The sequence below is a fragment of the Corvus kubaryi genome, unplaced genomic scaffold, assembly GCF_017639235.1.
Source record: "Corvus kubaryi isolate FWS band 111438036 unplaced genomic scaffold, C.kubaryi_AGA036_p1.0 split1-65, whole genome shotgun sequence".
Lineage (NCBI taxonomy): Eukaryota > Metazoa > Chordata > Aves > Passeriformes > Corvidae > Corvus > Corvus kubaryi.
This window is the reverse complement of record NW_024582080.1, coordinates 816,733-842,632: the sequence shown is the minus strand read 5'-3', so window position 1 is coordinate 842,632 and position 25,900 is coordinate 816,733. Positions and strand designations below refer to the sequence as shown.

At 38.3% G+C, this 25,900-nt stretch overlaps 1 protein-coding gene across 2 annotated transcripts in view; it reads left to right on the top strand.

The window, feature by feature from the left end:
• The first annotated feature begins 8,279 nt into the window (after positions 1-8,279).
• RCBTB2 (RCC1 and BTB domain containing protein 2) overlaps positions 8,280-25,900 on the top strand; it is a 32,408-nt gene continuing 14,787 nt past the window's right edge. The window contains exons 1-8 of one of the 2 annotated variants that reach the window (XM_042014315.1): positions 8,280-8,384; positions 16,638-16,698; positions 18,626-18,784; positions 19,280-19,430; positions 20,527-20,693; positions 21,381-21,539; positions 22,601-22,708; positions 24,810-24,952. In XM_042014315.1, the coding sequence (XP_041870249.1) occupies positions 16,660-16,698; positions 18,626-18,784; positions 19,280-19,430; positions 20,527-20,693; positions 21,381-21,539; positions 22,601-22,708; positions 24,810-24,952 (926 nt within the window). In that variant the 5' untranslated portion in view covers positions 8,280-8,384; positions 16,638-16,659. The remainder of the gene's footprint in view (positions 8,385-16,637; positions 16,699-18,625; positions 18,785-19,279; positions 19,431-20,526; positions 20,694-21,380; positions 21,540-22,600; positions 22,709-24,809; positions 24,953-25,900) is intronic. The other variant, XM_042014314.1, reaches the window with a different exon arrangement.

The window sequence follows — 25,900 nt, the reverse complement described above, 5'->3', positions numbered from 1 at the left end:
GAGTCCTACCACCTGGTTGCACATGCTAGATTTTATACACATATTTTAAAAATGTAATTTAGTTTTGTTTGGTTGTTTTTTTAATCTGCTCCCATTAAATTATTCAGTGGGCTGTGGGCTAAAAGGTTGTTCTGTCATTAAAGTGTGTCCTTCACATGAATAGAATACCTTTAATGATGGTAGACCTGATTTACAGATAAGCAAGGTGTGGGCATGGAGTGGTGACACAAGTCTGCCCTTTGAAAATGGAGCCAGTGGAATGCATATCTAAGAGGTGAACTTCTGAAAGTGATCCATGCAGGAGTTTTTAAGGATTTCAGTGCTAAGCTGATTGGATCCATTATCCAAATGCTAACTTTTTTACAAATTTTATGTAGAACCAACATCTACATAAAAAAGCAGTGCACCAAATGTTGATAACTCTTCTCTGAAGTTAGGAAAAAAAAAGGAAAGACTGAACAGGCTGTACTTAAGGCATTGAACTCTTCCCTGGGAGGCCTTGTTACCTTCCTGGCTGCACCTGAAACCCTTTGTGACTTTGATCAATGCATTTTGTAGTTTAGTCTCTGTATTGGATTTGAAAAGGAAGAGAGAGGAAATAGTTCACAGCAAGGATGTTTAACATTGTAGGATCTTAATGTTTTAGATAACAAGAAATACCGATCCACTGATGCAAGGTAAATTACTTAGGGTGATTAGACTTCTTCCAGAGGATTCCAATTCAGACATTTCTTGAATAGTCAGGACCAGTTGGGACCCTTGTGTCTTTATCTCAAAACAATGAAAGAGAGAACACCACTGACCACAGGTATAGTTGTGGTGAACACAAAACCATGTGACCTCCAGTACTGAAAGAAGTGGAATTGACCATCATTCGTATTCCTTGAACATTGGCTTGGAAGAGTTGTATGCCCCAGTATTGCTGGGCATACCCTACACCCCAGCCTTGACCCCAAGACTTGTTTATACCATACAGCAGTGCTTATGCATGATGCCCAGACCCAGAGGAAGTAGCAAAGAAGAGTGACATCTGAAGTGGTAATTCTGTTTTGGTGCTTAATTACAGGTCTGGGCTAAGCGCTCTTCTGAAGAATGCAATTTATATATCAAAAGTGCTTCCAGGACTTCTGCAGCTATTGTTTTTAATAAGTGGGTTTTATATTATAGTCAGGTGGTCAGAACCCTGCTTTGGCCATTTAATTACCAGGCCAGAGGCAAGATTCAATTGAAGCCATTTTACCCCATCTGTGAGATTTTCAAGAAGACTACAATAAAGGAAAGGTAGGGGGTTGAGGAAAGAGAAGGGAAGGAATACTGTTGAACATGTGGTGTATAAATGTGCAGCAGTAATAAAAGAGAAAAACCATGGCCCTTAAAGACAAACAAGTTAAGTGGAACAAAAAAAAATGTAACTCATTTCCCATGCAAATCAAGAATTTGAGATTAACTATTCTGTTCCATTGCTAAACTGTAAAGCACAGTTTGTATCTATGACTTCAATAAATTAATTTTACTTAGATTAAAGGTTTTTGATATTAGAATTAGGACAAAATTATCATTTTGGCAAGGCTTCTTTATTGTTCCAACTTCTCTCCGAAAAGCAAAAGCTCCCCTGAATGCCAGTTTCCATCACGTTTTTTAGAACACTCTTCATTTCTCCATTGGAAGAGAAACTGACAGGGTGACTGATGAATTGTCACACACCATGACTTGCACTTAGAGAAATACACGAAAAAGCTGTGAAGTGCAGCATGAGCTATTTCCTAGGCTACAAAAAAGAACTTTGAAACCTTGTGGTGATCCAAAGACTCCTGTCACTGGGAAAGATGAACAGTTTCAGGAATGTTTCAAATGAAGCTGAGAGATCAAATTGTCCGTGTCCAGTTTATAGCTCCAGCTTTTTTCACTGAGCAACTTGTTTATCTTCCTTTCCCCATGTATTTTGAGAACTAATGGTTACACATCACTTTGGGGAAAACAAAATATGATCACTTCCTCAAGCAGACCCAGATCTGTTGCTTGATTCATCTTCATTTCAAATTTTCAGTTTATTTTTTGATGCTGCTGTTTAATAAACATAACCATCTATTTCCCTTGTGTGGTGCTCTGTAAATCATCTTTACAGCTGCTATGTCACAATTAGTGTAGCATTTTAAGTGTATCAAGACCTATATATGGAGTACATACTCTATAATGAGTGTATGGTATAATACTGCAATGCTGCTAATGACAATAAAATACATTTTTACAGAATCTATAGTATGCTTTCTTTTTAAAGCTATTTATTTCTGTATGCTTTAGTATAGTAGTATATAAGACACCTTCAATGTTAGATTCAGTGCCTGGCTGCCCGGCTGGTCGTACATGGAATTTCTTAGACTAGTCAAAAATCTTCAGTCCCTCTGACCTTAAAAGAGAATAATACTTACACCAACAAACAGCAACAATGCTTCCATTAAAAACAAAACACAAAAAAAATACTCCAATCCCAGAAAGCATTGAGCATTTCCTCACAGGAAGTAAAAAGTGCATATCAGTGTTATCTCAAAAGCTAGACACATAATTAAACATCCTCTGCATGAGGACACAGAATGGGAAAAGTGCCATAAAGGGTCAGGCCTTCTATCGAAATCTGTTCCCTGGCAGTGAGTTAGAAAAGAACAGGGTAGGTAAATATGAAACTTCCTTTAAGTATTATCCTAGGCTTAGAACATTCAGAGCTCTGAGATTTCTCAGCAGGAGACTCTTGTGAGGAATCTCAGTTGATTGCTCTCCCTTCACTTGTTCATGCAGTTTTAGCACTTCCAGAATCTTAAAATGGAAAGTTTTGAAAGTTGAATTGCAGGAGGAAAATTACTTTTTTTTTTACTCTTAGGATTAATGCTGTAAATTGAAAAGGAAAAAGAACAGTCTTCTGACAATTAATTTTATAAGTTCAAATTTTGATAGCAATCATAAATAATATAACATTGCTCTTGGCTTTTGATAAAATGGGATGCTTCTATCATCTGTACCATTCTTTTCAACATATATCCAAAAAGCAATTGCTTGATTTTATTTCTTTTCAACAGCCCATAGAGTGACTTGCAAATTACTTCCAATGAAAAAGAAATGCAGACTGTTTTTAAATTGTTTGCATCAAGAAATATAAATCCCACAAAACCTGAGACATAAGTCATTACCTCTTACAAGGTTACTGTATATGTTCCTTGCCAGAAAGATATCTGAGAGCAATGCTAAAGAATTTGCTTAAAATTAGCAATTACCTTGTCTTTCAATAACACAGTTACACAACTAAAGGCAATTTAGTGAAAAATGTTGCACCTCATCAAATACATGCTGCCATAAATTTTACATTTTTAGTACAGCAAAATGCTTTATTCATGAGGGTCAAAGGTAATGGCTACTAAGATGCCTGCTCCACAGAAAGCAGATGATGATAATGGATGTGATACACTATCCATAAATAGCATTCACTTTGCCTTACTTTTTATTTATTGCTAGAGTCCAATAATAGAAAATCAATCTACTTTAGCCTCACTATTACTGGATCCAGTGCAACCACTTTTGTTTCCTTTTGGAATTCTAAATCAAGGTTGTGAGTTCATTTTCCTGTTCCACAAACACTTCATGTTTTCACAGTCATCCTCAGTGAGTGAGATATATGATTACATCAATGTCACCTTCTTCCAGATGCCTGAATAGATTGTGCAGTCAGCACTGGGTTGCACGACTGGGCTCAACTACTTGTAAGAATACTTTATTCACTCTCTTCCAGTCTAATTAAAGGCAAGCAAACAAACAAACAAACCCCCAAAAGATACCACCTTTCAGATTGTTTCCTTGGATATTTTTCCAAGAATACATTCAGGATGTGCATGCAAAATATACCTATCCACAACACACCAATATTTTTTTTTCCTTTTTTTCAAATTCAGCCCCATGCATGTAGGCTTTTCCCAAAGACTTGACCTCCAGATTCTTCTTTCCTCTGACTTTTCTAACAGAAATAAAGCTTAAGACAATGTGTTATTTAGACTCCCTAAACATGCCTGACCACTTGACCTCTGATCACCCAGACTGCTGGTTAGCTGACTTCCCAGCAGACTTGGCCTGTGCCAACTAGGGCAGTTCAAGGGTAGTGCATGCTAAACACCATTTCCAGTGGGCTCTATGGATAACCCTGCTCCAAGTCTGCTCTCTACAGACTCCCTCAGTGCTATCTCAGCAGGTGTTGCACCCTCAAATACTACATGCTTTCATTCAAGTGACCTAATTTAGCTTTTTTTTAAAAAAAACTGTGGGAAAGAAAACTGTGGAGCTGAAACTTTTAAACAAAAGGTAATAAACAGCCACTTTCAAATACAATGGACTGAATAAAAAACCCCACAGACATAAGTAAGATATGTTTGAAGGCCACAGGAAGACAAACAGCACAGGGGAGCTCCAGGGCCATTTGAGATGGTATTGATTGGCCAATCTGATCTTAAGGGGAATACAGCCCTAAATAATATGGTCATGAGCTAGGCTATGCCTCCAGGCAGGGAGAGAGGCTGTGTCCTGGCCATCTGCTGTTTAGTAGAGGCATAGCTAAAAACGCCTCCAATCTTTGTGTGATTGAGAACCAGACTGAGCTGTATGCACGTGATACTCTTACCACTTATAAAGTAAGTAGGTAGCTACAAAAATGCCAAAAGTGGTTCTGCTGACTGAAAAGGTATTTTCATAGAGTACAGTTCTTGAATGAAGTCTCCTTTTAATACTAGTTTGCAAGGACAATACTTTAAATCTCCTTAGAAAGTGACAAATTTCTTCTGGTATTCTTCAGGTCAATTCAAGTCCAAGTCTGTATTAAACAACAAGATCCTCCATGAAGTCCCACCTTCTCATCTAAAGTTATTTTGGAAGCTTACTGAAATCACTGAGCTCACAGCAGACAATGCTCTATTTGGAATATTGAGGAACCCCCACCCTTCTGGGAATTCCCAGTTCCCAGAATGCTGCACGCCTACTGCTCCTTCATTTATTGCTCCAGACGAAGTTGAAATGAAGGGAAATGGACAATATAAAATCTTGCATGACATTATAATTAAATGTGTGACTTGTCAAAACCTTTGTTTAACAGGATGAGCTCACTTAGCCAGATCCCATATGTGTGTTAATTATAGCAAGAAAGCAAACAAAATGTCAATAGTTAAAACAAATCCTACCAAGAGGAAATGGTTATCAAGCTGTGATAAAATGTTTATCAGGAAATGTTTTTACACTATCCAAAACATTTCCTGTCTGTAACATTTTTTGTGGGAAAAAGAATATCTATGGTGCTAGAAATAGCATCTTTGCAAGGAATTAAATGACAGAGCTTATAGAAAATGGCAACAGTCACAGATCTAGCTTCTGTCCTGTTTTCTCCTGTGTACATAGTATGATGTAACTCTGAAAGAAAACTGTTTTCAGAAGTTACATGGACATCACTAAAGTTTGTATTTCACAGACTAAAAAATAATTTAAAGCAAATTTTTCATAGGTAGAATCTAAGCAATGTAGTCATGGAGGTAGTGGAACCTTAATTCTTTGCTCACTGAGACTAATAGTGAAACAGTATTTCTGTTAAAATATCTGGAAAAGATCAAAAAAGATTAATTAGGCTGAAAACCACTACTATTGAAGCCATAAAAAGAATGATACTCAAGGTGAAGAGGACCCAGAGATTATCTGTTGAAATGCTTACCTAAAATAAAAAGAACGAAGATTTACATTTCCATAATCATGATTTTTCAAAACTAGAAAAATCCTGATTTGTTGCAAACATAATGGGTAGTATCACAAAATCACAACAGAGATGGCATCTGAATATCAACAAAGACTTGTCAGCATCAACCTATCAGACATTACTGAATATAGAAGCAAAATAGATGGTTCTTCCTAGACTTGTTGTTCTATCAGCCATGTGATATCTAACCTGTAGTCTGTTATTCCATTCTTAAAATATTTCATCCCTGCAAAAAAGAACAGTGAACCTTAATGGCTTTTTAAAGGGAACTGAGCCACTAAAACTGCTCGAGTATTTTGAATTATTAGGTTATTGTGAAATAATCTTTTTATTAATCAACATTTATATGAAAGACACTTTGTTTTGATTAAAAACTGCTATTTGTTCCTATTTTAACGACAGGTTCTATACCTTTTATTGCAATTTTTTTTTTTTTTTTCATTTCCTGTACACGGAAACTATAATGGAGGTAACGATATAATCCTAAAAGTGGAAAGTACTTCAACAGGTCATCTGATAAATTTTCATTACATGAATTAGGATCAACAAAAGTTACTTTATTTTTGGTCTACAATTTCAAATCATGGAAACTACAACCTCACTGGGCAATCTATTCCCAACTTCCTTATTATCACTGTGAGAGTAGTTTTCCCTCTTGCCAAAGCTGAATCTCCTTTACTTCAGTTCTGTCCCTGATCATGCAGTGATCAAAAATTCTCCTTGCTCTTTGCAGTAGCATTTTCTCACAACTTGGCAATGTTTCTTTTCTGTCTTAAGATACTATTTTTGGATGCCCCAGTATGAGGTTTACCTGTTTTGCAATGATGTGATGCTACTGTATAAACTAAAATTAGACAGCCTTGCCGTGCACCATCAGTCCTTCCCGGCTTCATGTCCAACAAAAATGGAATGAATATCATCCTAGTCATTAACTGAAATACTGGAAGGACCTACAAACTGCTTATAAAATGAGACAGGCAAATACTAGAATCACACAATCATAGAATAGTTTTGTTTTGGAAGGGACCTTTAAAGGTCATCTAGTCCAACCCCCCTGCAATGAGCATTCCTTTCCATTCCAATTCCTTTCCATTCATTGCTTCTGAGTTCTAAATTTGGCATTGCATTTAGGAAAGAAGAAAAACAACCCAGGGACAGTTCAAATGAAACGAAGAAAATGAGACAGGAGTTCAACAAATGGCATGTAAGAAAAGGCAGAAATAACTGGATCAGGTTTTCACTTGAAGGCATAAAAAATGGAGGCCACTTTCCACTTTCACTGTCAGAAATTTGTGCACCATTTCTGGTTTGAACTCCTGAGGCTTTAATTTCTCTCCACAGCTTCTTATAATGGCTTTTTTTCTTTCCATTAAATTAAAACGCCATTTGGTACCTAATATTTTCTCATTGTAAGGAACCTATAAACTGCAATTACCTTTAAACTGTTTTCAATAAGCCAAACAAATAATACCTCTGTCTCTTATTTTCAAATCATTGATCATCTTCATTCACCATATCCCATTTTCAACGTCCCTATCAAAATGCATAGTAGCATTATATGCAGCATCCTAATAGCTGGTCTAAAAAATACTAATTACTGGATGCAAATTTCCTTTTAATTACTGTTGATTCCAGTCTTGGCACATTCATGAATTAAATTAGCCTTTTTCACGTCTACATTCTCTGGCATTCAGCTGCTGTTCACTGAATTCAATCCTTAAGCTAAATGTTCCAGAATGCACTTTCTCTGCTCAGAGATCTACATCTATTGCTTCTAGATTTAAGGGCTTCACTGTATCAAACTGCATTTTGTTTCAGAGGATCGAATACACCACGTGTTCCAGTGCTTCTAAGTGCGACCTTCAGCCTGATGCAGTACATAGCACTTCCGTGAGCCAAATCGAGCATAACTTCTAGAAAAACATTGTTTTAAAATATGCATATTGTTTTAAAATACGCACTGAAGAATCAATACACAGCTCACAGCCCAAGATGAAACTTGTTCTAGGGGACAATTACTCTTTGCTTTACTTCCAGTCTGAAAATTAATAGCTTCAGCTTCCACTGGGTTTTGCTACCACTGTCTGCTTGGCTGAAATAATCACGTATATGATTATTCTTATACACTCATCTGAGATCCAGCAAGGTCAGGCTGAACGGGGCTCTGAGCCGCTTAGTCTAGAGGAAGATAGCCCAGCCTATGGTGAGGGGGAGGGAACTGGATGATCTTTAAGGTTCCTGCCAAGCCAAACCATTCTGTGATTCTTTGATTCCGTGCATTGGGGAGCATGAATTTTCCCAAAGCAGCCATGTCATCACAAAGGGCCAGGCCCTGGGAGTGCTCCTGCCTCTCCCGCAGCTCTCCCCGGCAGCCAGCACTGCCCCTCTGCCGGGGAGCCCTACCCCCGCCGGGCTGGGAGAACAGCAGCCGCCGCTCTCCAGGATCCTGCTGCAGTGGGTGGATCCCTGGGAGGCGCCAGCCGCTTCCCTCCCCTTCCCCTCTCCCTCCCCGGCTCCGCGGTGAGGAGGCGCCTGAGCGCGGCAGCATCTTCCCTTGGCTCCCTGGAGCGGGGGGAGGAGCCGGGGCCGCCGCCGCCTGCGGGGAAGGAAGGTAAGCTGCGGAGTACGGGGGTGGGAAGGGGAGGGAAGGGGCTTGGCTCCCCCCCTTCCTTGTGCTTCCCTTCCCTGGGCGGCCGTCAGTGGGGAGCGGGGCTGGGGCAGGGCGCGGCCGCCCGTGCTGCGTGGGCTGGGCCGGGCTGGGCTGGGGCTGCTCTCCCCGGGGCCTCGTTTCTCAGGCACCCGGTCTGTAAATGGCCGATAACGGGGACGGCGGTGTGTCTGTCTGTCTGTGTCTGTGTGTCTGTCTGTGTGTGCTCCACTTCCGTCAGTTCTCATCTGTGTGGTGGCGGTGCGCGCTGCCCGCAGGTGCGCAGAGGTGTGATGGTGGTGGCGGCACTACGGACGAGCTGAGCTTGGCGACCGCTTACGGTTTTAAGGAAAACAAGGGATACTTTGGAAACCAAGCACCGTTTATTTATTGTGTGGGAGATGGGAGGATTTCGTGGCGTTTCCTTGTGCAGGTGAAATTCTAATATCAGGCACAGTCAGCAAAGAGGTTTTACTCAGGTTATGAATGGGGTAAGGTCTGTAGGAAGTGATGCTTGTGCACCATCAGAAACCATTTGGGCCGATGAATCGATGCGCCTTTCAGTACATGAAGGGAACTTGCAGGAAAGATACGGCAAGACTATTTACAAGAGAATGTAGTGACAGGACAAGGGGGAACGGGTTCAAATTGAAAGAGAGTACATCAGATGTTAGGAAAAAATCTTCACTGTGATTGGTAAGGTACTGGAACAGGTTGCCCAGAGATACTATGGATGTCCCATCCCTGGAGGTGTTCAAGGCCATGTTGGATGGAGCTCTGAGAAACCTGGTCTAGTGGAAGGTGTCGCTGCTCATGGTAGGGGTTGGAACGAGATGATCTTTAAGGTCCCTTCCAACCCAAATCATTTTATGATTCCATGTTGGAGGATGTGAAAGCAAACACAGGGTAAAGGAAACATTTAGAAACGATCATCCTGCTCAGTGTTGATAGAAGAGATAATACTGTCCTGGTATAGGAAATAAATGTATCAGAATTATGCAGGATGTGAATGATGTGACAAACTGTAAAATAGCAGAAAGAGATTCTGTGGATAAAGAGTCACTTCTTTGAAAGAAGAAAATTATAAGAGCTTTTGATGATGTCTGCTATAGACCATGGGAGTTGGATTTGTATAAGAATATTGCTTACTGAGAGAAGCTGTTCAGGAATTATGTCACAGATGGATTTCTTTCTTAGACTGTAGAATCACAGAATGATTTGGGTTTGAAGGGACCTTAAAGATCATCTGGTTCCAACATCCCTGCCATGGGCAGGAATGCCATTCACTAGACCAGGTTGCGCCTGGCCCCATACCGTGGCTTTGAACACTGCCAGGGACGAGGCACCCACAGCTTTTCTTGGCAAACTCTTTGTGCCCTCACCACCATCTGAGTAAAGAATTGCTTCCTAGGATCTAATCTGATTCTGTCCTCTTGCAGTTTAAAGCCATTCCCCCTTGTCATATCAATATCTGCCTGTGTAAAAAGTGACTCTCCGTCTTTCTTATAAGCCCCCTTTAAGTACTAAAAGGCCACAATGAGTTCTCCCTGGAACCTCTTCTTCTCCAGGCTGAACAACCAACAGATATAGATGATGGCATCATTTAGACATGCAGTAATCCAGATGATCTTACATACAACTGCTGTAAACTTGCCAAATAAGCACTGAATTGTCTTAGACTTGCTCTCAATTAAGCAGTGTGAAAATTCTGGGAAAAGGTGGTTCGTTAGTCAGCTTGGGGTCTTGGATCACAGTTTTAATTAGATTAAATAAATAGAAATAAAATAGGTGACTAGAGAGGTTTGAAATTCTTAGTTTTAGAAGGGCAAACTTGGAAAAATCAAGAGGATTAATTAGCGGTGTTGGTTGTACAGGAGTCCTGAGGGCCCTAGAAATAAAGAAGGTAGACAGCTGTATTATGCCGTAGGTAGAATTCATTTGGAATTTACATCCAAAAAAATTTTAAGAAAGGTCTATTGAAAACAACTTCTAACCATGAAAAAGGATTTTAGAAATAAAGACTAGGAAAAGGATAGTTAAGCAAAGTGAAAATGAAGAGCTAAATTGTCAATTTCACAGTAAGAATTGGCAAAAGTAATTCTGAGTTAGTTATAGACAATTGTTTTTTTAAGCTTCTTTAATCATGTAAGTGAAAACAGTAATAGAAATAAGACCTCTGAGTGACAAAGTTGAGGTAAAATGGCCTTGGCATCATGATGCATATCATGTTGCAGTTTGGAGGAGGCTACTGCAGTGGGTAGACTTAATGTTAGATGCTCAAACTTTTACGTTGAAAGAATGAGATTTTGTCTCTTTAATTATTTTTTAAGGATTGGGAAACCTCTGTGTGTTATGTCTGATCCAATGCTCTTGCCACTTAATGTTCAGCAGTTCCACTATCAGAAGACTGGAACAGTACATTTGGGTATTTAACAGTCATTTACTGGTAGAGGAAGTGGGGTAACTTTTCTTTCACATACACATTCTATTTACCATTTTGTCTCTCTTACATAACATGCACTATCCTTGTATGCAGACAGCATTAAGAGTTTTAAAGATCAGAGTTCTTAGCTCCAGGTATATAATACCTGTGGTGTGTGTATGTGTATAATCTATAGTATTTTTAGATATGCATTTATATAGATGTGTGTTTGATGTATATACCTAGTTAAATTCTGACTTTGTCAGGCTCCCACATGCAGGTACAATGCCACCTGATATCTGAAGCTGGTACATGTTTTATCCTGAACAACTGACCTGTTGGTGCTTCTTAAGTTCTTAAAGCTTCAATATTTCCTGTACTACAATTTCTTAAATTTATAAAAAATAGCTGAGTTTTTTGTGTATTTATTGCATTATTTTGAATTGTTTTGTTCTGTTGCATAGTCAGTGTTTTTAAGAAAGTTTTTTTTTCTTAAACTGAATCTTCAGATTAATTTTGTTTCCCTAAAGCTGGTTCCGTGGCCTCTCATGTTGGAAGGTCAAAATGAAGATAAGTTTTCAATTCTACCAAATCAGTTGTATGGTAAATGAAGTTTTATGTAGAATATAAAGTAGGCAAGAGCCAACAATTGCATCAGTTGTATTTTGTTTGTGTGTCTGTATGGATTACAGGAAATGAAGTGTATGTAGAGCTTGGCTAACAATTCAGCAAAGAGAAGGAACTTCTCAAGTTAATTTTCTGAAGATCTTGGATTAACCACATCAAAATTGTGAACAGATGCTTTTCTATAGCATCTCAGGTTAGATTTAGGATACATTAGATTACATTAGGTTAGATTTTGATGCAGGAATGATGTCTTGTTCCCAGGAGACTGTCTGACAAAATGTTTGATTATTTTATTGATGATCTCAAGGTCTGGAGATAATGCTCATTTTATTTTTTTCCTTTTACTGGAGAAGTAAACCACTAATTATGTGAAAATGAGTCCAGCACTGAAAGTAGTTCTTGCATTTTTTCCATGATCTGAAACACTTGTTTGCCTCCAAAAGGTATTTTTGCAAGTGTAGAAAGAAGTGTAAATACTTTTAAGTGAAAATGTGTTTAGATTGACATTTTCTTAGCAGGCTTTTTTAGCTGCTGACTTTGACATTTCAATAAGTCTACTGGAGGCTTAATTTTTTAATAAACATTACTATTTTCTTGTCTTTGTATTTCTGCCTTTCATTTGTTTGTTGTATAGCTTCTCTTCTTAGTAGTTGCCAGCCACTTTCTTCAAATCTTTTTTTTTAAGTCAAGTAGATGGATAGCCAAAGCTGTGGGGTTATTTTTTCAGATTGACTATAGGGTTTGTAGCATGAGAAAAGAATTTGGGATTATTTTTTTATTTCTGCTTTAAGTATTTTCCTTCTGGTGTATGATGATGACTTTTTCCAGTTGCTTCCACTCTTTTTTCTGGCTGGTCAACAATCCACTATTCTATATCAATGATATTCATTTCTAAGGGGGAAAAAGTAACTGATGTAGGAATAAGAAAAATTAAGAAACTTAATATGAGCACTTGTCTTACCACCACTTAGGATATGCATTCTGCATATGAACCTCTGGAAATGTCAGTCGGGTCATGCTGGAGGTCCATCCCTGGAACTGGATGTCCACCTGGAACAGGTGGAACTGGATGTCATGCCAGAAGAGAGGTGGTGTCTGACAAGATGCTTTTGACTGAAGTTTTGCCTCTGGAGATGGAGCCAATAAAGAGTTTCTTGGATCTAGCCTCTAAACCGTGTGTTGATTTGCTTCTGTAATGCATAGGCACGCAGTGGAACTTGTGTCAGGAGCAAAGAATTCAGAGTCTGGTGTCATAAAGCAAGAAGGGAAAGAGAGAAGATGATGCTTTAGTTGGAGTTAGAAGTTTTTTGAACAACCACTCACTGTTTCTGAAGGTCTGCAATTTCTTGATAGTGGAAAATGACACATCAGTGGAAGAATGAATGACAAGCTGAGTTCTGTCAATTTATTGTCAGCACTGGGTGTAGTACTGACATCTCACTGTACATGAAGAAGGAAGATAATTTTGAAAAGAGTCTTCCTAGAAAGGAATGTGACCTGTTCAATAGGAGTACATCTTGGCAGTATTGCTGATCTGATCTCTCCTGCAAAATTGCTTGGACAAGTCAGCATCATGTCATGACTATTCTGGTAGGAAACTGCTGAGAAATCAGGAATATCAGAGGAGATTAGGTTCCTTTTCTAAAAGTGTCATCAAGTCCCTTTTCTCTGTGACTGTTTCTTCCTAATCTTTCCTAAGCTTGTGGTTAGAGTCCTTGGGGAAGAAGCTGCAGACAGACCTTTGATTCAGCAGATGAGATTCATAAATGCCCAAGTTAAGTGGGAGGAAGTATTAAGTGGAGTTCTGAAAATTTTTGTTTGCTTGCCAAGTTCCTAGAGAGAGAATCTACAAGAATGTTTACATTCAGATGAGTCAGTGAACCTGTTTAAATATTTAGGGTTAAATGGTCTTGGCCTGCTAATAGAGCTTGGCTATTAGGATTAGTATTTATGTTCCTTAACTCAATCTTATCAGAAACGTGTGTGCCTTACCCAAAGACCTATTGTGGCTGGACCAAAATAAGTGTCAAGCCTTTCAGCTTCCAAAACCAAAACTCAGACTGCCAGAGTATGCTGTCCAGATTCTTAATTGTACTTGGATTCCAGATAAGAGATTTATGGAAGTTCGGTATAAATATTTTTTGTATCAAAAGGCTGTGCACGTCCTCAAGAAATGGATGTTTACAATAGTGTTATCTCCTTTAGAGCTGCACTGGGGAATTTTTTGGGGAAACACAGCTAGTGAAAATTATAAAAAGTTTTCATGCATGAGAAATATTTCTTGCTTGTCTTTTCACTTTCTAAAGTGAGTATTGCATTTTTTTTTAAATGTAGTGGCTAGCTATTTCTAAGTAAGGGGTTTTAGCAGTTATGCACGTATTATAAGATTTAGTAGATGAACAAACCCAGTAAGTCATCTAAAATAACTAGGATATGTTTTTCTCCTGTACCTGATTTACTCAAATATACAGGTTCTTGTCTTTCCATTTTTTGATGAAAATACTGGTTTTTTCTTTGCTTGACTGTATTCACAATGGTTATTTTTCTGGAGGAAAATTCTTGCAAGTAGGCCAATATGAATCATTGCTAGTATTTTAAAGGTATATGGATAAGAATGGTTCTTAAACAGGCCTAATTTTTTTTCCGTCTATTTTTGGGATCCCCAGGTGGATATATACTCTTAAATCAATTACAGGTTTTTAAAAAGAACAGCTTTGCAGATACAACTATGTGGCACTCAGTATGTACTTTTATTAGAAGACATGAATTTGAATAAAAGAATAAACTGGCATAATTTGAGTCACCCCATGTGCTCCTATGGGGTTGCTCAGAAATAAGGTGTCCTTGTTTGCAGTGTAAATTGAAAATGCATTTGCAGGGTAATTTTCTTGTCGTTTTAGATAAGATAAAGCATGTTCTAACTTTTGAGTTGTGAGGGCATGTAACTGATCTTTGTTCTTGAAAAGCTGGAACAAAATTGTGCGGAATCTGAAAAGTGGTGAAGTGGAGCACCTTCTATTAGGTAACTGAGGTGGTTAGATCCTAATGTATCTTTATACTAACAAATCAACTGCTTTTAAAGTCAACTATGCATTTGTCTGAACAGATGCAATTGAAGAGAAGTACTAGAACCTGAAGAATCATGGGTATCAGTTTTGTATCAAGTGGCTTGAGGAAGGAAATACGGAATTCTACATTTGTTTAACCTAGGAAATTCATAGTTAGTAATTATTCCCTTGGGGGCCTGAGTGTAGGCTAAGGATGCCCAAGAAGTGGGTAACATATGTCAGCATTGATAGGGAATGCTGGAAATGGATGCTGCAAAATATTGGATAGCCTCGATAATCAGTTTCACAGTAGGACTACTGGCATACTTGAAATTAAATGCTTCCGACCAGTTCAGTAGTACAGGCAAAGGCCTTGATTAGGCATATTGTTTCTACTTCAAAGAGAGATAATGTGCACAAAATTAACTGGTTGCATTCTTGATGTTTGAACAAGTATGTTGAAGAAAACAAGAAACTGCTTAACCGCAAGAGTTCAGCAAGTTGCCGCATTTCCATGAAGGTGTGAAGCTTGATAAATGGCTGTGTGTGCTTATTCAGGGCTCTGCTCAGCTGCCCAGGCAGAACTGTCTGGTGCCATTTAGTTCTTAGCTGCTGCTCGAGCTTGGCATGGATACATGGATATCCCATGGGTCCTGTATCATATCCGCCAGCGCCGTTCAGTGTCGGGGATCCCAAGGTCATCTCAAATAGCAGCAGGTGCTGACGTGGAGGCAACTGAGTCAGCCCTTGAGTCTTCTCCAGTTGAAGGGAAATATAACTTAGCTTCTAGTTATTTCAGTTTGCTGTGTGTTTGAGCCTTGAGCTCAAAGTCAATGTGGACTTTCACAGGAGCTGAATTAATCATTTAAAGTCTCAAACTAGGTGTATAAAATACACTCTGTGTGTGTAGATTTGTGGGTTTTGTTGAAGCTTAAGCTTAACAGTTGTGCATATTCAGTGGTCGAGCTGCAGTAGTTGTTCAGGTTTTCATTTGTTTCAGGAAAATAATTTTTGTTTGTTTATTCAGTAAATTACATTGTATTTGTTGAATCATTAACATTTATAATACTTAAGTCATACTAATTTGAGGTATTTTGTGTCATTGGATTAGGTCTTATGGCGTGAAGTCTCACATAAGAGAGATGTTTAGTAGTAAGGTAGTTTCATGCAGCTACATTTGATACTTATTTTAGTGTGGTATTACTCTGAAAATTAACTCAGTGAAACAGTAACTTGTTTGTTGGATGTTATTCTGCCTGTTGGATGTTATTCTGCCTGTAGTCAGAATTTTACAGACGTGTAATTTTACGTAAGAAGTAAACAGATTTTTAGCTATGTCTGAACCAATGTACCTCAAAGAAAATGATGTGTACAACTTCCATAATTGTTCGGTGAAAGTGGCTTGTACAGCTTCAGAGCTGCTTCTCATTTTTGTAGTTTTATTGAAAACAGAGTTGCATGGCTTTATGTTAGGCAATAATTTTAGGATAGTAGAGTTGTGCATATTTGTGAAGAAACATCTGGTCTGAAAATCTGTTTCTATTGATAATGTACGTTGTAGAAATTATACAGGTAATTTACAGAGCTGACAATATTTTCTGAAGTAGAATGAATTTTTTAGGAGGTCTCAGTAAACCTGAAAAGACACAAATGTTTTTCTAACATTGGTTTCAGAATGGAACTGGAATAAGAGCATTTGAAAGCTTAAGCCAGAAATTGAATTCTCTGAGGTGTGCTTTTTCTTTGCTGAAAGAAATGTCTTAAAGCATTCTGTCAGCAACGTTTTCAATTTATTTTTACTGCAATAAAAAGGCGTTGGAGTATGGTGCTCATAAAACATCTTTCTTTCCAATCACAATCTGATTGATTTTCCTACTTGTTTTAAAAGAAATGTTTTGTCCAATGATTAGTATTTTAGGTAAGAATACAGAAGAGCAGGGTCTGCCTAACTGATCATTGTACAATTGTATATAAAAGCAAAACTGAGTGAGCTTTGTATTTCTTGTTTTCTCACCCTAAAGAAGAAGATAGTTCTGGCTTAATATTAAGTGTGTATAGTTTCAGAAAGTATTGTTGCAGCAAAATGATATGATGATTTTAACCACAGTTCTCTCTCTGCAGGGGGACACAAATACAAATCCATATGGAGGATGAACCTCCTCCTCAAGGAGTCAGTGCCAAGGTCAGAGTATTGATTTGTATTGAGAATTCTGTACTGCTCTGCTCAAAAGGTTCCATTTAGCAGTAGCTTAGTACATGCAAGTAGTTTTCAAGGTGGACAGAAAACAAAAGCTATAGGTAGAAGCAATGATACTAGCAGAAGAAATCTCGCTTAAGTCATCCACAAAATATAAGAGGAACAATATATTCATACAGCATCTGAGATTCATGTCTAAGTCTGCCTTTCGTGACTTTGTGCAATATAATGAGGGAACTGGTCACTTATGGGATATAAATATTGGTAGGCTAAGAGTTCAAGCTGGTTTTCATATTTTTGAAATAAAATATAATGTAGAAGTGTATGAAGGGAGAAAGTCTTGAAAGGTGAAAGAATATCTCTTACTGAGTTGAGTGTAAGTAATAATTCCAGAGACAGAATTTAGATTATGGATACTTTTTTGTCTGATAAAGTTTTGGTTCTTTCTGTTTTTTAAAAAAAGATCAGTATCATAAGTATTTCCTTGAGTGCTTTTTGTAAGAGTAGTTGGGGATTTTTTCTTTCAGTGTATTATTTTAGTGTTAAGAAATGCTACAGTTCAGGGGTTTTTTTAACCTGTTAATTATGAGGGCAGGACATGAATGCTTTGTAGAGTGAGGTTACAGGAAAAACAACTTTTCTATTTAAGAGGAATGGGTTCTGACCCACTGAGCACTTGGAATTTAGAGCCCACATTGTAAAGAAACCTATATGTTATTCCAATAAAGGAATCTGTAAAATTTAAGGACATCCTGACTGTCTTTTTGAATCTCAGACTTCTTCAGTCATGAGCAGAAGTGGGATGCAGTTTTGTTGATGCAGTTGGAAGAGTAGTCTGTGATGCTTTCAGTATTTATCCATGTCTTAAGAGGGCCTAAAATTCTCTGTAGAATAAATGGTAGCCTCTTGACATAGAAAAATTACTCTGCAAACAGCAGATGAACGAAGACTGATTCCATATGGATTCTGGTCCTTCGTCCCTTATGACCCTGCTATGTGTCACAGAGAACAGCATTTGCTAGGATTAGCTTGGACCTACTTGCTCACTGACTTATTTCATAACATAATGTCTGTTTGTCCAGCTGCCTGCTGCTAAGCCTATTGTGTCAGCAGAATCTTACTTCCCTTTCACTTGCCAATTTGGCTGAAGTTGGTCAGTTATTTGCTGTGAGGAGATGGGGAAAGGACTGGTGTGATCAAAACCACAACTTTTTTTCCTGTGAAGATGGCCAATCCTTCTTTCCCCTCCTCAGAAGTATATAATAAAGAAATGTGTGATTAACTGCTATTTGTCTAAAGAATTTAATTTAGGATTAATTTAGGGTTTCAGTTTTGGATTTCTAATATTATGTTTGTGTATATTTTTTCATAGTAAGTGATATTAATTGAAAAATTCTTAAGGCTGATATAACATGCTTCTGACTCCAAACTAGAATTTATTCACATCTTTGTATGAGTTGGAGGTAGAAAAAATACATGCATGAGAACAAATATGCATATTTCTCAAAGGTAAGTGTATTCTTGGGCAGACTTCTTTTATGGTTTCTTATTTTAACAACAATTGTAGCACAAAAGGGGGGAAAAGACACAGGTTTCAAATTTTGAATATAGACTTTACACTTTATATTGGAATCCTGTACATTGAATTCTGTAAGATAGCACTTAAGTTGTATGAATGTAGTCAACCGTTTAACTTCTTACATGGTACTTTTCTCCATTAATATAGATCCTTTCTTTCTAGATCATGATATATTTTGTTTGTTTATTTAATGTCTTCCTTTCAAGTATTGTAGAATTAAAATACTGGTTTGTGGCTGAAGAAGGAGGTGGTGGTGTTTATCTAATTTTTTACTATGCAAAGGCATACATTTCTCTCTGTGCAAGTATTTGATAGCATTTTTTATAATACCAGGCCTTGGAGGCAACACTGTTGTCAGCCCTGAAGATGCTGGATGTTGGGAAATGGCCGATCTTTTCTCTCTGTTCCCCAGAAGAGCTCAAGTTAATTCGCCAAGCCTGTGTATTTGGCAGTGCTGGTAATGAAGTGTTGTATGCAACTGAGAATGATGAGGTAATTGTCCAAGAGTGTGTATGAACATGACATGTTTAATCAGTTATGTATCAAGTTATTCTGAAGGCCAGCAGTAGGATAGTACACCTAGAGAAAGTACCTAGAGAAAGTTGCATGCAAAAATGTCTGATTGTTTCATTTGCTACTGAAACATTTTCAATTTAAATTAAAGGCTTCCTACCACTGTCACAGAACAGAGAAGATGGAGTTAGACATTTGTTGCAAGTGCATAGTGACAGGATGAGAAGCTGTGGACACAAACTGCAAGATGGGAAGTTCTGATTCAATACTAGGAAAAAATTGCCATAGGAGGGGTTAAATCCTGAAGGAGTTGCAAGATTTGTTTTCCTTGGAGCTGTTCTAGAATCTTTTGGACATGGCCTTGAGTCAACTATCTGTTTAGATCTTTGCTGAGCATGAGGGTGGACTAGTTGACCTTTGGAGGACGTTTTCCATTGCAACCTAAATTATGAGTCTGTGATTCTTTTATGACAGGTTTTTGTGCTTGGCATGAACTGCAGTGGCTGTTTGGGAACAGGAGACATGCAGAGCACTATAGAACCAAGGAGGTTAGATTCCCTGTGTGGCAAAAAGATAGCCTGCCTGAGTTATGGAAGTGGCCCTCATGTTGTTCTTGCTACAGAAGGTAAAGTATGATCTGAATATTGTTTTTTCAGAGAGTCCCCTTAAATTCATCCAGCAGGTGTGAAAAGTCTGGGCTGATAATGTGTGAGAGAGAGTTGAGATAAGTATTCTGGACTGTTAAGTCCAGTGTATTTTCATTGGCAAATATGACATGTCAACTTTTTATTTTTAGAAGTTTTTCAAACCCTACTTTGATCTTGTTACTACTTCAGTTACTACTATTCAGTTGCGTTCCATCATTTTCTCCAGTCTTCACAGCAGACCATTCTACTTGCTTTTTTAATGTATGCATCTGTATTCCTCTGAGCTCTGTTGCTGGCAGATCTCACTGACACACTCATACTCCTTACCCTGATGATGAAGTACTGCCAAAGAGCAGATCCAGAACTGATCCTTGATGATTTTTCTTCATAACTCCATTTGCATTAATAGCCTTTTTTAACTTGCCTTTTAGAGGGCTGTGATACGTTACACCATTCTTGTGTTAATTATTGTCATTTCCACTTTGCTGTATATTTCTGTGCCGTATGTTTCATGTGTTTACTGAAATTTGTATTCACATGTTGGTGAACTGAAGAAAAGGTTGATTGCTGTTGACAAGATAAAGTAATTAGATTTAACCAGTTCTTACAGAAAAGTATTGGTTTAGTGTAGCATTTTTTGCCTTTATAGTTCTTAGGGAATATGCATATTGTCAGGGAATGAAAACTTATTATTTGAATTTTCCAAAATGGGAAGCAGTGCCAGGGCATAGACAAAAATTCTAATCAATTGTCAGTAACAAAGAAATTTAAATGGGGACTCTGAGCGTCGTTTCATCCTTTTCTCTTCTGTATTGCACCATCCCTTTTCTTGCAGAAATACGTTTTCCTTTACTATGATTATGGTGATACTATCCTTTTGGATTTGTGGTCAACACTGTGAGAAGGTAGCATTGTTACACCCATGGGCTGAAGAGCCCCAAGGGACATGTATCTATTTAGACACTTAAGTATGCATATTGTTATTGAATTTGACTTTTTAGTTTGTAATTTTATGTTGTGTACTCATTGGAGAAACAGAGATTTTTCAGCCAGCTCTTTACATTTTTCTTGTAGAAGGAGAAGTGTATACATGGGGTCATAATGCTTATAGTCAGCTGGGCAATGGTACAACAAATCATGGTTTCATTCCCTGTCAAGTCTCTACTAACCTGGTGAACAAGAAAGTCATTGAAGTTGCATGTGGCTCTCACCATTCTATGGTGTTAACATCTGACGGAGAGGTGAGTGTAGTGAGAATAAATATTTGTTTTCTCTTAGTGGAATTCACATATGTGAGAAACAGGAGAACACTCTGCACCTGTAGCATTAGACCTTGCTTCTTGCAATCCTCACAGTGCTGATGCAACACAAATGTTCCAAAAATATTGAAACTTGTTAGGGTGTAACTGCTTTGAAGTTCATGCAGAACATTGATTTTGTGCCGCATCTGCTTGTAATAACAAATTATGCAGCCAGTTCCTTCCTATGCTATACTCTACTTTAAATGCTTAATGGCATTAAAGCTGATGTTAACGTAAATCACATTCACTGTAAGGAATTCTACCTGCCAAAGTAGAAAGTTTCCTGGAATTTGCCTTGAGGTGCCATTTGTGCCACTTAGCTATTCTACTTTGGATTCTGGAAGAGTAGCAATGGATTCTTCCAGCATTAACTGCAGCCATCATCTTTCCTCTTGCCTTTGTGTGGAGGAACATAAAGGAATGGAATATATAAATACTTAGATTGGCATGTTTTTGTTAGAAACAGTTCAGTTGTAAACCTATGTGTCTTCCTAGGTCTGCAAAACAATGCATCCACTTGCACATACAAAATGAAATTTTTTCTGCATACAGCTTTTTTCTCTCTTGAATATGTACTTTGAACTCTACATTATAAAGCCATCCTTGATGACAATTCTTTTGCAACAGGTATACACATGGGGTTATAATAACTCGGGCCAGGTTGGATCTGGTTCAACAGCAAATCAACCAATTCCTCGAAGAGTTACCAGCTGTCTGCAGAATAAAATAGTAGTTAATATAGCTTGTGGACAGATGTGCTCTATGGCTGTGGTGGAAAATGGAGAGGTAAGAAATTTTAAGTGAATATTTGAACTGAATTTTATTTTGTATAATAACTTGGCATGTAGATAATTTCAAGCCTGGTAGTAATGAGCTATTATTCTGAAAGAAGGTTTACCTTTCCAGACTCCCTCAGGGGTAGCTGCTTATACTGCTCATAAAAACCTTTGTTTTTATACCACTGCTGTCTTTAGCATTCATAGACAAATAAATTATTGTCTATACTAGAATCTTAAGTGTTGTGTGTGAGAGTAATCAGTGAATGTGAGAATAATCACTGAATGATGTTTTAATTTTCAGTGCTCATATACACACATCTTAAGAGAAAACAAAGAAAATAAAAGTACATTGCATATATTTGTTGTACGGGAGTACCTGTTGAATCTCTCTCATACTTTTTTGTCCTCTTTGCAAAGACACAAGGAGGTTGTAGAGTTCTTCATTTTGTTCATATAAGCTGATGGTACTGGGCAGCATACATCCTTGCTAGCTCCATTTCTCCAAACACTTGAGTTTAGAACTGAGTAGCTATTGACTGTTTGCAGTAGAACATACGTCACTGAAATTACCAGAGCTCAGTATTGTCCCTTTTTCTTATGTCTGGCATAAAGCTGCCTACTCAAACTGTTGTGCATAGCTTCCAGTTTATACTTGTTCTAGTGTGTTTTCTGTTAGAAGATTTTGGAATGAGAAATTAGCTCTTTGAAGAAGGGAAGTATTATGCTGGATTTGCTCTGTGCTGGCAGGCAGCCATATGAATCACTGAATTTCTGTTCTTCATATTAAAATATTGTAGTCCTACATAATCTAACTCTTAAAGAGCATGAGTATGGAAGTTTAGAATTCTAGATGAGCATGTAACTGGCATTTTAAAGAGAAACGTGTATATATGTGTTTATAGAGGTAGGTATATGTGATTGTCTGTGTGTATCTACATATAAAGTACTAAAATATGGGGTGAGAAAGATTGAAGAAAATTACTATTATTCAGACTTTGAAGCAGTTGTATTGCTTTCAAAAGAAGTGAATAGTAGCAACCAGTTAAAAGTCCCTGTCTCTGTTTTAAGGTCTATGTCTGGGGGTACAATGGGAATGGCCAGCTGGGGCTGGGCAGCAGCGGCAACCAGCCCACGCCGTGCCGGATCGCAGCCCTGCAGGGCATTCGTGTGCAGCGGGTACGTGTGTGCTGCTCCACCTCAAACCCTCTAGGAACCTCTGCAAGTGTCCTATAGGCAGCATATGCTGCCTTTGAAGGAGGTAGCCCTTTGTTTCAAGTGACGTCAGAATGAAAAACACATGTCCTAAAAGGGACCTCCGCCAACAGGGGAGAAACTGTGACCCTGTGGAGTTCAGTGGGAATTTTGCCTTTGACTTCCATGAGGTCAGGATTTTACTTAAAGAGGACTAGACCATTAGAAATGTTTGTTTTGGTTTTTTTCTTCCTTGTGAAAATTAATTAAAAAAAAAATTCCTGTTATTTTAGTAGATAACAGTCTTTCCAGGATGTTCCATTCTTCATTAACCCCGCCTTCTTTTCTGGAAAAATGCCACAGTTTAGCATTTTGTCTGTCTTGCAGACTGAATTTCCCTTTCAGAACTGCACTCCAGCCACACTGACTTACTGGTGTTTGGAGTCTGAACAAATTACCTCCCACTGCATTTGGCTAACATTTGGTATGATTCCATGGTTAGTCTTGACCTTTGGAGGTTATTGCACTTTACCAAATAGTGGGGCTGCCACCAGTGTAACTAGCAAACTGATAACTTCTTTTGGCTAATAAGATGTATGCAAATGGACTGCAGGACTGATACTGGAAGTCTTCATTGATTTATGCAAAAAAGAGGATACTGTCAGGAAAATGATACAAACATTGGTTTTGCAACCCAGTGAAAATTTGCAAGAGTGTTTTGAACTTTGGATCGTATTTATTGCGTTTACTCAGGGAAGCTGTGGATTTTTAAAGTCTTTTAAAAGAAACTCATTTAATTACATCATTTTACATTCAGTGCCTAGGATGTAAACAGTAGCTTTGCTGGTAGCAACTGGTGTTGGATAGTAATATAATAAAGTGAGTATTATGTTCCCCTGTATTTATTCTTCTATTTAGAGAGTGCTCCAGCAAGTTTGGCTTAGATTCTATTTCCATCCACTTCATTTACTTGATATTGATTAATACCATGCTGTAGATCTTTCTCTTTAAGTAAATAACTTAAAGGTTTATTTAATTTAAATTACATCACATGCTTCATGGATGTCATATGTAGTTATGGTAGATCTGCTTTGCAGGTCATATAAAGATAGGTGAGCTAGTTTTGAACAATGTAAATTGGTTTTTGATAGCCATCTATCTCTACTAAGTTACACTAAGTCCTGCAGAGCAAGACTGTTGCTGGTAGTGTTGCCACTGTGTATCTGTCTGTATGTGAGGCATGTGCTGCATATGTAAAGTGGACTTTTGAACAATCTGATGTGAGGTACCTGGGGAGGCAGCTCAGCAGGACCAAGAGGGTTTCCCGCTAGAGGTTATGAGTTGACACAGTTGTGTGCTGCCATCAAAATGGAGAGTTTTGTCTCTTCCCTCTCTTTCCTGGCAGATTGCTCTTGTTGCTTACCTTGTATGATCCTTAGACCCTACTGTGAGAGTTTTCTTCCAGTGATGTAAGTTTAGAGAATGGCCCGGGTTGGAAGGGACCCTAAAAATCATCCAGTTCCACCCCCTGTCATGGGCAGGGAGACCTTCCACTGGACTGAGTTGCTCAGGGCCTCGACCAGCCTGGCCTTGAACACTTCCAGAGATGGGGAGTTATGTCAGCAGAGGGTTCTCTGAGCACTAGAGCTGGCACAGGGAGGGGGCAGTTCTGTGTGGCTGTCAGTCGGGGATGAGAGGAGCAGACAGGGAGACCCCACCTGTTTTTCCAGTGGTAAGCTCTTCATATTGGAGCGGTTGCCCCTGGAGCAAGGCCAATGCAAGGCAGGCAATCTTCACTTTTCTGCATGTTGTTCATATGTGTCATAAAGCTTTCCTTCTTTCTCAGTTTCCAGCTATTCTTTTTGCTCTGCTCTAGAGATTATCTGCCAGGGTTTCTCATTGGTATATTTTTTCCTCAAAGTCACCTCATCTAATTTCCTTCCATTTGTAATCAACTCACCTGTATTTATAGTTTTTACACTGGTATAGAATCAATGGCATTGACGTATAGCATAAGATGCATCTATCTGTATTAACTTACAATTACATAAAAATGAGATTTTCTTCTTTTTATTATTCCTTATAGGTTGCCTGTGGCTATGCACATACATTAGTGCTAACAGATGAAGGTCAGATATATGCCTGGGGAGCCAATTCATACGGCCAGTTAGGTACTGGGAATAAAAGTAACCAGTCTTACCCTACAACAGTTATTGTGGATAAGGACAGGTAATACTTACAGTCTTGCAATCAGACATTGGTTGACATGCTCTGAGAAGAACTACATAAAATTATGGTATTTTTAATCTATTTTTTGGGGAGAAGGAGCCTATAATTTTTTGCAATGGTTCATCTGCTAAATGTGAACAGAATTTTCACTGAAAGTGCTTGAATCTGCCCCATAACCATCCCTGTGAAAAAGAAACTGGATATTCTGAGCCTGAATGTGCTATTTTCTGCTTCGGCTCACACTGTACTTTACAGGCCTTAATTGCAGTTTCCCTTCAGTGGTGTAGTTTCATTGTTTGTTTGAAGTCAACAATAAAAGCTTTATTGTCTGTGAATATAAATTGTATTTTAATGTGCTACTTTTGACGAGAAGCATACTCAGAAGTAGTGAAGGGTGGACATCAGCAATTTGTGTTTTTTCTGCTATTAAATCTGGCTCATAACCCAGGAGAGAGAGAAAGGGAGGAGTTCTTTCTTAGCATTGTTGCCTAAAAATTAAGCTTAGATTTTTGCAAGTTTAATATTTTCCTCTGGGTCCTCGAGGGGTTAGTGGGGCAGTTATTTCTATTGCTATTGTAAAGCCATGTATGTATATGATCAGAGGTCTTGATTTTGGCCTCCTGTTGTGAATAAGAAGGAAAGTGAGATGTCCCTCTTAACCCTCTGTCTGAGCACGTCATTGTGAGGAAGTGGCATCGCTGCTCTGGTGATGAGACATGGCCTGATCTTGAACATTGCTATTTCTTTGTGTCTATTTGTGGTTTTGCTTAAAACATTGATTTTGTTTTTTCCAGACACTTAGGCCTCAGTTAAAATGTTACAATAATGATTTTAATACAAGTTTTAATGTTGCATGCTGCCTTTCCCTTTTGTTGGTCAGAATATGAATTCTTGGTGCCAGTGAAAATCTTGCCTCAATAAAGCCTGCAAGATTTGTGCATACAGCTT